The 12,480-nt window shown below is 37.4% G+C and overlaps 1 protein-coding gene across 3 annotated transcripts in view; it reads left to right on the forward strand.

Moving 5' to 3' along the window:
- The window catches only part of DST (dystonin), a 277,490-nt gene that overhangs the window by 126,817 nt on the left and 138,193 nt on the right, over positions 1-12,480 (forward strand). For 2 of the 3 annotated variants that reach the window (XM_029962798.1, XM_029962799.1), the window contains exons 13-27: positions 2,614-2,707; positions 3,048-3,202; positions 4,064-4,526; positions 4,614-4,742; positions 4,946-5,023; positions 5,137-5,298; positions 5,394-5,498; positions 7,153-7,248; positions 8,528-8,653; positions 9,040-9,192; positions 9,445-9,599; positions 9,753-9,879; positions 10,452-10,635; positions 11,627-11,784; positions 12,142-12,320. In XM_029962798.1, the coding sequence (XP_029818658.1) occupies positions 2,614-2,707; positions 3,048-3,202; positions 4,064-4,526; positions 4,614-4,742; positions 4,946-5,023; positions 5,137-5,298; positions 5,394-5,498; positions 7,153-7,248; positions 8,528-8,653; positions 9,040-9,192; positions 9,445-9,599; positions 9,753-9,879; positions 10,452-10,635; positions 11,627-11,784; positions 12,142-12,320 (2,364 nt within the window). The remainder of the gene's footprint in view (positions 1-2,613; positions 2,708-3,047; positions 3,203-4,063; positions 4,527-4,613; positions 4,743-4,945; positions 5,024-5,136; positions 5,299-5,393; positions 5,499-7,152; positions 7,249-8,527; positions 8,654-9,039; positions 9,193-9,444; positions 9,600-9,752; positions 9,880-10,451; positions 10,636-11,626; positions 11,785-12,141; positions 12,321-12,480) is intronic. The other variant, XM_029962797.1, reaches the window with a different exon arrangement.

The following is a 12,480-nucleotide window of genomic DNA, read 5'->3' on the forward strand; positions in this document are numbered from 1 at the left end:
GCACCATCCTCATCCTTTACATGAAATGTGTATTTCACTTGCTGCATAACTTTGTGGGCTAACATCCTGTTTAGAGATTGTTTGAGTTAGTTGTTCTCAAGAGCACACAAAACACTTAGATGTGCAAAATGCATAGTCGTATTCCATGGTAGTAGGATATGTGACACCGTTTTGTACATCGTAGTAACATACTAGCATGCTAGCAAATTACTGAGCATAATTAAACTCTTGATGCAGTCTGAGAACATTTCTCGTTTTTAATGGTATTTCTTAAATTCTGTGGCGGACACAGGTGTCATCCATTCATTAATTAAGAAAAACCCTCTTTTCTTTAAGTTAAGTGCTTTTTGGGGCTTCTGCATGTGGGTCTGGATAGACACCTGGGTCTGGATTCATTCTGCTTAACTTTAAGCATCCAAAGGACACACCTAAGATCTGAATCACTTTTTAGAGAATCCTGTCACTGACTTTCTGGTGACAATAGGGTGATCCTTCTCCTTGCTCCTAGGTACCTGAAAGTAGGTATGAAGAATCTGGATCATTGTATAGGAATTCCTCAGAAAGAGACAGATTTCAGCCAGAGAAGATCCCAATGGCAGTCAAAGTTAGTTAAATATGTGTCATGCTTACAAAAGCAAGAGCATGAAACAGCAGATTCAGTGGGAGGTGTTGATTCACAGCACCCTACTATGGAACAAGTTCCTATAGAGGAATACAAAGTTGTCCCCTGCAATACAGAGGTTGTCTGCTTTATGCAGAGCAGAATACTGGAAAGAAGCAGCAGAAATACAGCCTGCTAGGTCTTGTAGGTTAATCTATCCCAAGATGCCAAAAGCGAAGTTAGTGTCTGGCTTCACCAATAGAAATTCTGTTCATACTTGCAGAAAGCTGTATTATCTTTTTTGAGAAGATGTGTAAATGATGTTAGTTTATTTATTTTTTATTCATATGGATGGAGCACAGGTAAACAAATATGAACCTAAACTCCTTCCCATATTTCAGGAATGGTAAACAGAGTGACAGGTTGTAGAGTGATAGTCACTACCCGTGGTGGTCCCTGTAAAATGAGAGAGAAAATTGCTTTAAGTTATTCTGGCTTAGTCACCAAGTTAAGATTATCTGTTGTTCTGGGCACAAGAATGTCATCCATATCTGTTGTATTGGTTATCAGTGCATCTCATTAATATGAGGTGTTAATACAGCTCCTGGGGTGAAATTTGATTGTGGCAAAAATGTGACCTGTAATACTGAAATTTGGTAAGTAATAAAACTTTGCCTATAAGTCTGGTGAACACATCTGAAAGTATCAACACGGATAGACAATGTGTGGCCAGATTGGTGTATGGGATCAAACTTATTATGATGTCAGTGAGGAAAGTGCCAGACTGAGTTCTAGTTTGCAAAACTAGCAGAGTTTGGCATGCAGCAGGGGTGTGTCTGTGCCTTTGCTGTGCTCTCCTGTGTAAACAGTCACCTTGTGGGGTGGGTGTGGTTGTTCAGGAATCCTAAAAGCAGGGGGTGAAATACTGAAAAAAATCACCCCTAACTCAGGTTCTGAGTTAAAATGTAAAGGAAAGAGCAGTGATCAGATTTTTCTTACTTGTTTTGTGGTCAAAGCAGCAAGAAGCAATTGTCTGTGAATGTAGAAGAAGGTAAGAGGAAATTTTCAGGACAGAGTAGTGAGACGACAGTTAGTAAACATGCATGCTTGGACAGTGGAGTAGTGATGGTGGGTTGGATGGTGTACAGGTGTCTCAGATTATATTGTTATGAGCTGATTAACCATGATACTCTCCCAGTTTTATTGTGCATTTCCGTTTGAAGAAAAAGGAGTCAGCCCAACCTAGAAGTTTTTTGTACTGAACTGTTGAGTGAGGATTTCACACTTTGCTTGTTTTTGAAACTTTTCATTGAAGAGTGAGAAACACTGCAAAGAGTTCTTTTAGTTCTTACTTGGCTTTATAGTTATTTAGTGACACTTAAATAAAATATTTGGCATGTCTGTTTCCTAGAGACGCCCTGATGTTGCTGCCTAGTCTGTACTTGCAGAGCTTTATTGCAAGGTAGAGAAGCCAAAAGCAAGGTAGCATACATAGCCCCAGGTACAATCCTTTGAAAAGCTGGCAGAATATTAATTGCTGGGTTTTGAATGTGCGTACTCAAGCCTATTTAAAGGAGGAGTGCTAGGTGTTTCAAAAGCCAGTAGTGGAACTACATCCCTAGAAGCTGTACATTTTGTAGGAGTTTTATCTTTTCATTTTTCAGCAAATGTAAACAGCCAGAAGGACCGTACTCTGGATGTAAAAATGAATAGCAGTAGTTATAGCTATCATAGCAGCGATTCACTGTTTAGCAACAGCACTAGTACTCAAACCAGCGTTGATTCTAACGAGAATTTCCTTTCTGTTAATTGTGGTCCCACGCTGATTAAATCTTGTATAAGCTTTGGTAATGGCACCTTAGAAGGGAACAGGTAACTTGGCATATGTATTTGTGCTTTGTGTTAGATGCTGTTGATTCATTTGTTTGTTTTTAAAGTCATACAACACGATTGGTAAATATAAATAACTTTAATACTTATTGATTTTTCTGAAAAACTTTGGCATCACCTAGGTTGGAAATGCTGCAGCAAATTGCAAACAGAATTCAGCGGGACAGCCGGAGCTGTGAGGATAAACTGATACTTGCCCGGAACGCTCTGCAGTCTGTAAGTCAGTCAGTGATTTTACTTGTCTGTATTCATGAACTTATAGCAGTACAATGGCTACTTAAAAAAAAAACTCTTAAGGATTTTTGAATGCAACCTTCATAGCTGCTACTTTTGTTTTTGTTGTGCTGTTAATATAGCATGTCTTCAAGAAAATACCACAAATTGCCTAGAGTACGTTGTGTTACCTTCTCTTTTTGTCAGTAGTTAGATAAAATCCTTCACAGTTGTTTCGAGATCAGAAGAAGTTTTTACAAAAAAAAAATAAATTAGAAATTCTTACAGCTGATTTCCCTTTGGTTTAGCTGCAAGGCTTAATGACTTTCTCTTATTCATTAAGGACACCAAGCGATTAGAGTCAGGGCTCCAGTTCCAACATGAAGCAGAGATAGCTGGCTATATTCTTGAATCTGAGAACCTTCTCCGTCAGCAAGTGGTTGATGCCCAAATTCTTATTGATGGAAAATACTATCAAGCAGACCAGCTTGTTCAAAGGTACTTTACAGTGTGTTTATGTAAACAAGTAAGTGTCCCAAGTGTGGATACCCCTTACGGACAACATTTTCAGTCGGTGGATAAATTTATCAACCTGTCACTAGGCACCCAAATATCAGGTGGTTTGGTGGGTACATTGCCCACAAATATTGAAGACAAGAGGAACTGTTTGTACTTATTTGTGAAAATGAAGTAGTTTCCCTGAACATGCCTTAATGTTTAATGTCTACTAGATATTTGTGTGTAAAGATGTTAGCTTGTGTTATTGTACCTAAAATGTGTTTAGAATTCACTAACTTTGATTTTTTTTAAATGGGGGCAAGATTTTAGGTGATACCTATAGGTTTATTAACAGGTAATGAGTGAGGTAACATGAGGTTATATGTGGCAGTGTGTACAGTCTTGGCACAAAGAAGCATTTAAACAGCATAATTCAGTTTTATGAAGAAGTGGCTCTAAAGTTTTTTCAGGATGCGTCCTGGACTGGTTGAGATCAAGCACATAGCTCCTTGGCAGTGAACTGCAAGTGTTTGATCTACTGCAACATGTAGTATCTTGTAAGATTTCTGGTTTGCTGATTGTTCACTGGAATCGTGTATAGTGCATGTTAGTGCCCATACCATGCTGATTTTTTTAGTCATTGCCTGATTTCTTCATCTGTTATCTGTATAGAAGTATAAGCTGACATATTCTGTACTTTATGATAGAAGAGCTTTTTTATAGATATTTAAGTGTGACTAAAGTGTAAGGGATCGTGTGAATTCAAATCACTATTCAAATCAGTTCAGCATGATAAACCTTAATCATAAGCATTCATTGAAGTTATTTTTATTTATTTTTTCTCTTATTTTATTTTAATAGAGTTGCAAAACTTCGTGATGAACTGATGGCCTTACGGACTGAATGTTCTTCTGTGTACAACAAGGGGCATGCACTGACCACAGAGCAGACAAAGCTTATGATATCAGGAATAACCGAAAGCTTAAACTCAGGATTTACAACAAACCTAACCCCTGAAATAAATGCTGCAATGACCCAAGGTTTAACACCTACTTTGACTTCTTCCAGCTTGACATCTGGCCTTTCATCAGGTCTTACTTCCAGACTGACACCAACTATCACTCCCGCTTACCCACCAGGCATCCCACCACGGTTAATCCAGAGCTATGTGACAGGAGTAGACAGTGGGACTCTGCAAACACTCAAACTGATGCAAATCAGAAAACCTCTTATGAAATCAGCTTTCGTGGATCAGAATTTAACAGAAGAAGAGGTGAACATGAAATTTGTCCAGGACCTATTGAACTGGGTGGAAGAAATGCAGGTACCCATCTTTATGGAAACAGTCCACTTTTAATTATTATGTTTACTTCTTGTAGAACATGGCTAATTTTTTCTTTCTTTTTGTAAGGTGCAACTTGATCGAACAGAATGGGGTTCAGATTTGCCAAGTGTTGAAAGCCATTTGGAAAATCACAAAAATGTCCACAAAGCTATTGAGGAATTTGAATCCAGCCTTAAAGAAGCCAAAATGAGTGAGGTACTGCACCATATCCTTTATTTCTTTGGTTAATTTCTCACTGGGTGACCCATAAACTAATGTTGAATTTTAGAACTATGTTTGGGTTTCACAGTCTTACTTTTACTTCTGATCTCTGGATGACTTTTGATGAAATCAGAAGATCTAGCAGTTTAACATATCTAACCTTTCTGTTGTCTTTTGATCTCATATGCCAAATACAGATCCAAATGACTGCTCCTCTTAAACTCAGTTATGTGGAAAAATTGCACAAACTGGAGAGTCAGTATTCAAAGCTCTTGGTAAGTTCATCATTCCTCTTCCATGTCCAGCTTTTCAGTGTGCATAATCTCTCATAAGGGATGAACTTTAAATTCTGATTCTTGTAAATATTTTTCTTTTCTTTTTAATAAAGAACACATCGAGAAATCAGGAAAGGCATCTAGATACTCTTCACAATTTTGTGTCTCGTGCTACTAGAGAATTGATATGGCTGAATGAAAAAGAAGAGGAAGAGGTTGCATATGACTGGAGTGAGAGAAACTCCAATATAACAAGAAAAAAGGAATATCATGCAGTATGTATTGTTAGCATAATCCAGAGAGAATAATTAAGTAATCTTTGATAATTTAAGAGATTTCTAATACTTTTTTTTTCTTTGTCTGGAAAAAGGAATTAATGAGAGAACTTGATGAAAAAGAAGAAATTATAAAATCAGTACAAGAAATAGCTGAACAGTTGCTTCTTGAAAATCACCCAGCCAGGCTAACCATTGAAGTAAGTTAGTAAAAACAACACAGAAACAGCAAAAGTTTTGGGATTTAACAGAACTTAATTTTGGGGGAAAAAAGGGAAGTGCTAACTTAGATGAAATTAAACAAGACTCTAAATAAAAGGATCTTTTTTTCTTTGTTCTTCAGCATCTCTGTCATATCTGTATTCCAGTTTTCAAAAGATAACAACACTTTTATAAAGTTACAGATACATCTTGGATTGTTTAGATGAAATTCCCCTGAACTCTAAAATTAAAAGTTTCAGAGTTGGTCTGTACAGATGTTTCTGGTCTCGCACACAGCTTTTAGTGTTATTGATACAAATTGCATTAGCAGACCAAGGGCACAGAACAGTCCTTATGTGGTTTTTTTCCTGTTGGATTGAAAGAAGTTTCAGTGAGAGCTTTTCTAGTCGTTTCCTCTACCTGCAGGTTCCTATTATGATTTAGAGTTGGTTTCATAACTTATTTGTCAGTGAGCTATGAAACCTGTTTGGATGTTAAAAATATGACCAGGTGATTTACTTCAGGCTTGAATCAAGCACTATGTACAGAAAATTTACTGTAGCTGTTATAGGGTCATAACAGGTTTCCAAAGGAGAATGTACAATGTTTTTACTTGTAAATCTTCAAGAAAAGAGTAGATATAGACAGTAGGTGGTAAACATTGAAACAGTGAATAGCTGAGTTATTATATAAGAATAAAAAAAGTCAGAAAGAATGGATTTTTATTGTTCTTCAGCTCAGTGAGTTCACATCTTCCTAAATTGGAAACTTGAAGAAAACTCCTCCCTTCCTTCCTTCCCTCAACAATAAATGACTTTTTATGTAATGTGGGGATTTCTAGTCCTTAAAAGTATATGCAATTCTAATGGTTTCCTATCAGTGTAATATACTAATATATTAAAGATGCATATGATGAAACCAGGCCACCACAGTGACAATGACTGTGCAGGTTATGCTGTCTCCAGTAATGCTACACTGGGATATTTATTAAAAATAATAATAAAAAAATCCTTTTCTACAGAAGAACCTATGCATTAATGCATCACTTTGAAATTCCTTGAAGCCAGTGGAAAAGCTGTTTTGAATTCCCTGAGAATGGGAATTTAAAATCCGAAACCTGTGGCTGATTTCCTGGGGGCGAGAGCGCCCCCTGCTGGTGAAGGCGCTCTAAATTCCTGCGCGAGTGTCACACTAAGTTATCCATTGCGGCGAGTCCTGGTTGTTCCTTTTTTAATTGTGTAGTCAGTGGTACTTCAATATCCGATTTATGCCCAGGAAAGAATGCATCTATTTTGATTGAGTAAATAGAGATACAGAATTGTAGATGAGCTCAGACTGGAGGAACCTTTGGAGTTGTACTCCAGCTCTTGCTTGAAGCAGTGTCAGGGATTTGTTTGGCCCAACTCTGACCAGGCCAGAGGATGGTGATTTCACAGTCCCTCTGGGCAAGTTTTCTTATGTTTGACTACGCTGTAGTGACAGCGTTTTTTTCCCTCACATCTAATTGGAATTTTCCTTGCTGCAGCTTGCTTTTCCAGGGTGAGGAGGTCAAGTTTAGCTTCTTGTGTTTGCTATGTTGCTTTCATGTTTCCTAAAGGTATTCAAGTTTTAATTGTAATTTCCTTTTTTAAAATATCTCTCTCTTCCTTAAAGGCCTATAGAGCAGCAATGCAGACCCAATGGAGCTGGATTCTCCAGCTCTGTCACTGTGTTGAACAACATTTGAGAGAAAATGCTGCATATTTTGAGGTAAGAAAGTAAATCAGTAAAATTGTGAAATGTTTTAAGTTATGTCCATGGTCAAAAAGTTCCACCAGAAGTGCTAGTTGTTCTCTCACAGTAGTTGTAGAATTGACATTTGTCATGTACAGTCATTAGATGATGAGCTATGCTCCCACAGTGTTACCATGCCTGTATTTCTTCACTACAGTTATATCAGTTCACAGCAGATAAAAATTTGGCCTGAGATTTTTTTCAGTGATGCAGCTGGAGGTAGAGACTCTGAGAAAGAAGCCATGTTCTCTCCCTGTTGTGCACAACAGCTGTTAATACAGCTTCTGCAGATGATGTAGACTGGAGGATGGGAGAACATATTCTAAATGGTTATTCCAGGACTTCTCAGAAGGAAATAGAATGTACAGTATTAATAATAAATGGAGCAGAGAACACCCTGACAGCAGACAGGTCCAACGAAACACCCATTTGCTTGCCTGATTATCATCCATCCACTCAGCAAATGATGCAGAACTCAGTTACTGAGTTTTTGGTTTGTTAGTTTTTTTGGCTTTTAAAAAATCTACTTTTTGAAAATATTTAAATTATAAAGACTAATCTTTAGTGTCTTCTGGGTTGGATGACTGAAAATAAAAAGGATGTGGTGTTGGGATAAGATTCCTTTGGATTGAGAACGATGGAAGCCCAAAGTGAGGAAAAGGCCACTGCAGAAGACAAAGCAATTGTTGCTCCTACTGGTCAGGATAAGAAGTGGGAATTCTGGATTTAAGCAATGAGATTTAAGGGACAGAATAGGGGTGAGGATTGTCACAGGGCATTTCTGTTCCCAACTGTGCTTAACCAGGACCCTAGTTTGGGGGTGCAGATGCCCAGGCAGAACTGTCAAGTGTGGCAGCTCACTTCCCTTTCTACACAAAACGTTTGCCCCTCTGCTCCCTGGATTTTGCAGCTAGTTTCTACAATATATTCTTTATATATGAAAGTAATTGTAATTCCAAAGAAAGCTTGACTTCAGAAAATTTTTCCATTTCAGGAACAGTAATTAACTAAAGTTCAATAACTGCTCAATTAATTTTGCATTTATATAGTACCAAGAATAACTGGTGTGTGCCTTCTTGAAGAGTACATTTAGACATGAGGTCATGAATCTCTCTGCATGTGTGGTGCAATGGTCACTTCAAGCAACTAGAAAAGGTTATTTTTAAAAAGTCAGCACTTGAAATAAACTTTGGTGTAGCTGATTGTATACTTTTTAGGTTGTTTAAAAATAACCCTGGTATTTATCTCATCCTAGTTTTTCAGTGATGCCAAAGAAGCCATGGAATATTTGAAGAATTTGAAAGATACCATATACCGAAAATACAGTTGTGATAGATCAAGCAGTGTTCATAGGCTGGAAGACCTTGTCCAGGAGTCTATGGTAAGAATTCAAGGACCCTATTAACAGGAGTTACAATGAAACCAGAAATGTGTAGAATTATAGTTGGATATAAAATGCGTTGAGATTATTCATTTAAAGTGAAGGGAAAACAGTTCATTTTTCAGAACTTATAAATAAATAGTTGTATTTATCCATTTGCAAAGACTGTTTTTTACAACTTTAAAACACAGTATTATGTATTTCTTTGTATTTACAATACCAGATGGGGTAAACCAGTGGCTACAGAAAGATACTTTGTTCTTGTAAAATGTGTTACTTTTAAGATACACAGTAGAAGTCAGAAAAAGTAAAGCTTAACAGGATCAAAGAGGCAACCCTGAATTCTGGCCATCTCTTATGACGTATTCTTTTCTTAACTGTTTTAGGAAGAAAAAGAACAACTCTTGCAGTATAAGAGCACAGTAGCAGGCCTTGTGGGGAGAGCAAAGGCAATAATTCAGCTGAAGCCAAGAAACCCTGACTGTGTACTCAAAACATCCATCCCAATTAAAGCCATCTGTGACTATAGACAAATTGAGGTTAGAAACTTGAGTTTCTTCAAACCAATTACAGATGTGAAAATTCAGCTAAAGTTTTGTTAATTACCATGTTCTAGAGAAAGCTGGGCTCTAAATTTCTTCCACCCTAGTAAACAAGAGCAAATCCCTGTGTTGGAACATTGGTTTTGTTGTTCTGTTGCTTATTTGTAGACACCGTTTGCAGAAGTGCTTTGTACGATTATTTCGTAATGCTTGGCTCATCAAATTATTCTGCTTTTCTGTTAATACTAGATAACTATTTACAAAGATGATGAGTGTGTATTAGCAAACAACTCCCATCGTGCTAAATGGAAAGTCATTAGCCCAAGTGGTAATGAGGCCATGGTTCCATCTGTATGCTTTACAGTTCCTCCACCAAACAAAGAAGCAATAGATACAGCCAACAGGTAGGGACAAAACAAAACTGTCTATTTTCTGTTAAAATTAATTTATATGAAGCTTGGGTTAAAAGAATATCTTACAGGGTGTTTTTGTGTGGGTTTTTTTTTTCTTTTTCACGTGTTACCCTGATCTAAAGTTGGAATTTTTTCATATTTCAGGATTGAACAGCAATTTCAGAATGTTCTGGCCCTTTGGCATGAGTCACATGTAAACATGAAGAGTGTGGTGTCCTGGCATTACCTGACAAATGAAATTGAAGCTGTTAGAGCTGGCAATGTTGCCTCGGTATGTGCTATGACTAGGAAGGGCTCTTAACCATTTGCTGGGAAGTCATAGGATACACTTCCTGGAAATGTATAATCAGTGATTTACAGCAATCCTCATCTTCCTTGTGGGATTAGCTGGCAGCAGTGGCCATGCTGGTTACCAGTGTGCAATGTTCTGCCCTGATCTGAGCAGTCTTTTCACAGCTACATTTGGGGAAGGAGCAGAGCAGGGGTGTTAGGAAAACTGCTCACAGCCTGGTCTCCTGTTGTGAGCAGAGACCTCTTGAAAGCAATGAACAGTAACTAAATTCTGCATTTTGTCTGCAATAGTCTACCTTTCTGCATTTATGGGAAGATTAGCTTCATTAGGCTAAGGTTTATCTTCCTGAAGATGGCCATTATTTCTTCATGCTACAACTTCTGACTAACAGTGGAACACCTGTGAAGCAACATTTAGTCTTTCAAGCTGAGGACAGCTGAACACTCATTCCTCCATAATGCATTTTTTCATTCTCGTACATATCTGTAACTTGAAATGGGAACTGTGTGAGTGATGCTCTGACTGTGCTTTGGGTTTATAATCTATTGCAGATAAAGACGATGCTGCCAGGTGAACATCAGCAGGTTCTAAGCAATTTGCAGTCCCGCTTTGATGATTTTTTGGAAGACAGCCAGGAGTCCAAAATCTTTACAAGCTCCGATACAGCACAGCTGGAAAGGGAGGTTAATGTTTGCAAGCAATACTATCAAGAGCTTCTTAAGTCTGCAGAAAGAGGTAAAACTTAGTTTAGTGTGCTAGAAAGATGCCCTCATGAAACAGATTTTAGTTCTTGATCCTGAGACCTGTTTTATCATATTGATACTGTTATCACCTCAATTCTTTTGAACAGAGTTGTTTTCACAATGTGCACAATTATATTGTACTGAAACTCTAATTTTTGTATTAACTTTGTATATATTAACTTGTGTACCAAATATTGTTGTGTTACTTAATATATAGAGTACTACAAAAAATTTACACCCAAGAATTTATTACGTGCCTTACAGCTCACTGTTTAGTCATGCCTTTCTTGCTTTTGAATGCTGGAAATACAACTTGGTTACTTTGTTGATTTCATAACAGAATTAAAACTTTTTTCAGACTGTTAAGGCAAGAAAAGCATCCTAGGTATTTCCCTAGCTTCACAGAATGCTTGTAGTTACTGTTCTCTTAACGTACTTTTTAATACATTGAGAATAGAAAGCTTAAAACGTCTGTTCTGATTTACTGTTGAGTAAATCAGTAATTTAAAGAAATACAGTAGGGCAAAGCTGATTGCTTTATTAGCATAGTTCACTGCACTTCAGGAAAGATGTGTTACCCTGTGCACTGGAAAGAGAGAATTTAAGGTACCTGATATCACTGGTTGAGAGAATCAGTCACTGAGCTTAGCAAAGTCTGCATAGGGGTGATGCCTGTGCCTGGGATGCATGGCCACAGACAAAAGTTTTCCATGGGTGACGAGATGATCTAATAACAGTAAAAATTAAGGGTCCCTGAAATTTTCATTATAGCCAAAATTCCAATGGAAACTGATGGCATTTCAGCCAGTCACAGAAAGACTTCACACAGAATCGCACAGAATATGCCAAGTTGGAAGGGACCCATAAAGATCATTGAGTCCAACCCTTGTAGAACAATGACTTTATGAAGTGTTTCATGAGACAATATGTTGAAAATGACATGATGACTTTGCTTATAACATGTACCTTATTTCTTTCAACAGAGGAGCAGGAAGAATCTATTTACAATCTGTACATCTCTGAAGTCAGAAATATCAGACTACGGCTAGAGACTTGTGAGGAGCGGTTAATACGGCAGATCCGAACACCAATGGAAAGGGATGATGTACATGAAAATGTGCTTAGGATTTCAGAGCAAGAGGTGAGCCTTTGAGAAAGTCTGTTTTACCTAGGGAAAGAGTTTTATTTAAAAACAAATATATGCAGGCATTTTGAGTGTAACCAGGGAGGTTTACACTGCATCTTGTAAAGACAAGTCAAATATTATGCTTGGGTTTATGAGAAAAAGAAGATGATAAATGGTGATGATAATCACCACTTGATAAATCACCAGATGATAAATTCTGTTAGTTTCCCTATTATATTTGTTTCCTTTCATTATTTTTTATGTTGTCCACGTAAAGCAAGCAAAGGGCATACCTGTACTGATAGTGATATGTAGAGTATGTATCAGGTTGATGTAGGATGAAAGCACTGTCAGTCACCTTTCATTTTACAGAAACTGAAGAAAGAACTGGATCGACTGAAGGATGACTTGGGAGCCATCACAGATAAATGTGAAGAGTTTTTCAGTCAAGCTGCTGGTTCACCTTCAGTCCCTACCCTGCGCTCTGAGCTCAATGTTGTTATTCAAAACATGAATCAAGTTTATTCCATGTCTTCCATTTTCATAGATAAGTATGTACTATGGTATCTTTCATCACACCTTTTAGTTCACAGTTTTCTCTTCAAAATGAATTGAAGATATTAGTATGAATAATATTGATCTAGGAAAGGGGAGTTAATATTTTAACATTTTATAAAGGGGTACCCCATGATATGAAAAGACTGAAGAACA

Source organism: Manacus vitellinus, unplaced genomic scaffold, assembly GCF_001715985.3.
Source record: "Manacus vitellinus isolate BGI_N305 unplaced genomic scaffold, ASM171598v3 scaffold_4_pilon, whole genome shotgun sequence".
Taxonomy (NCBI): Eukaryota; Metazoa; Chordata; class Aves; order Passeriformes; family Pipridae; genus Manacus; species Manacus vitellinus.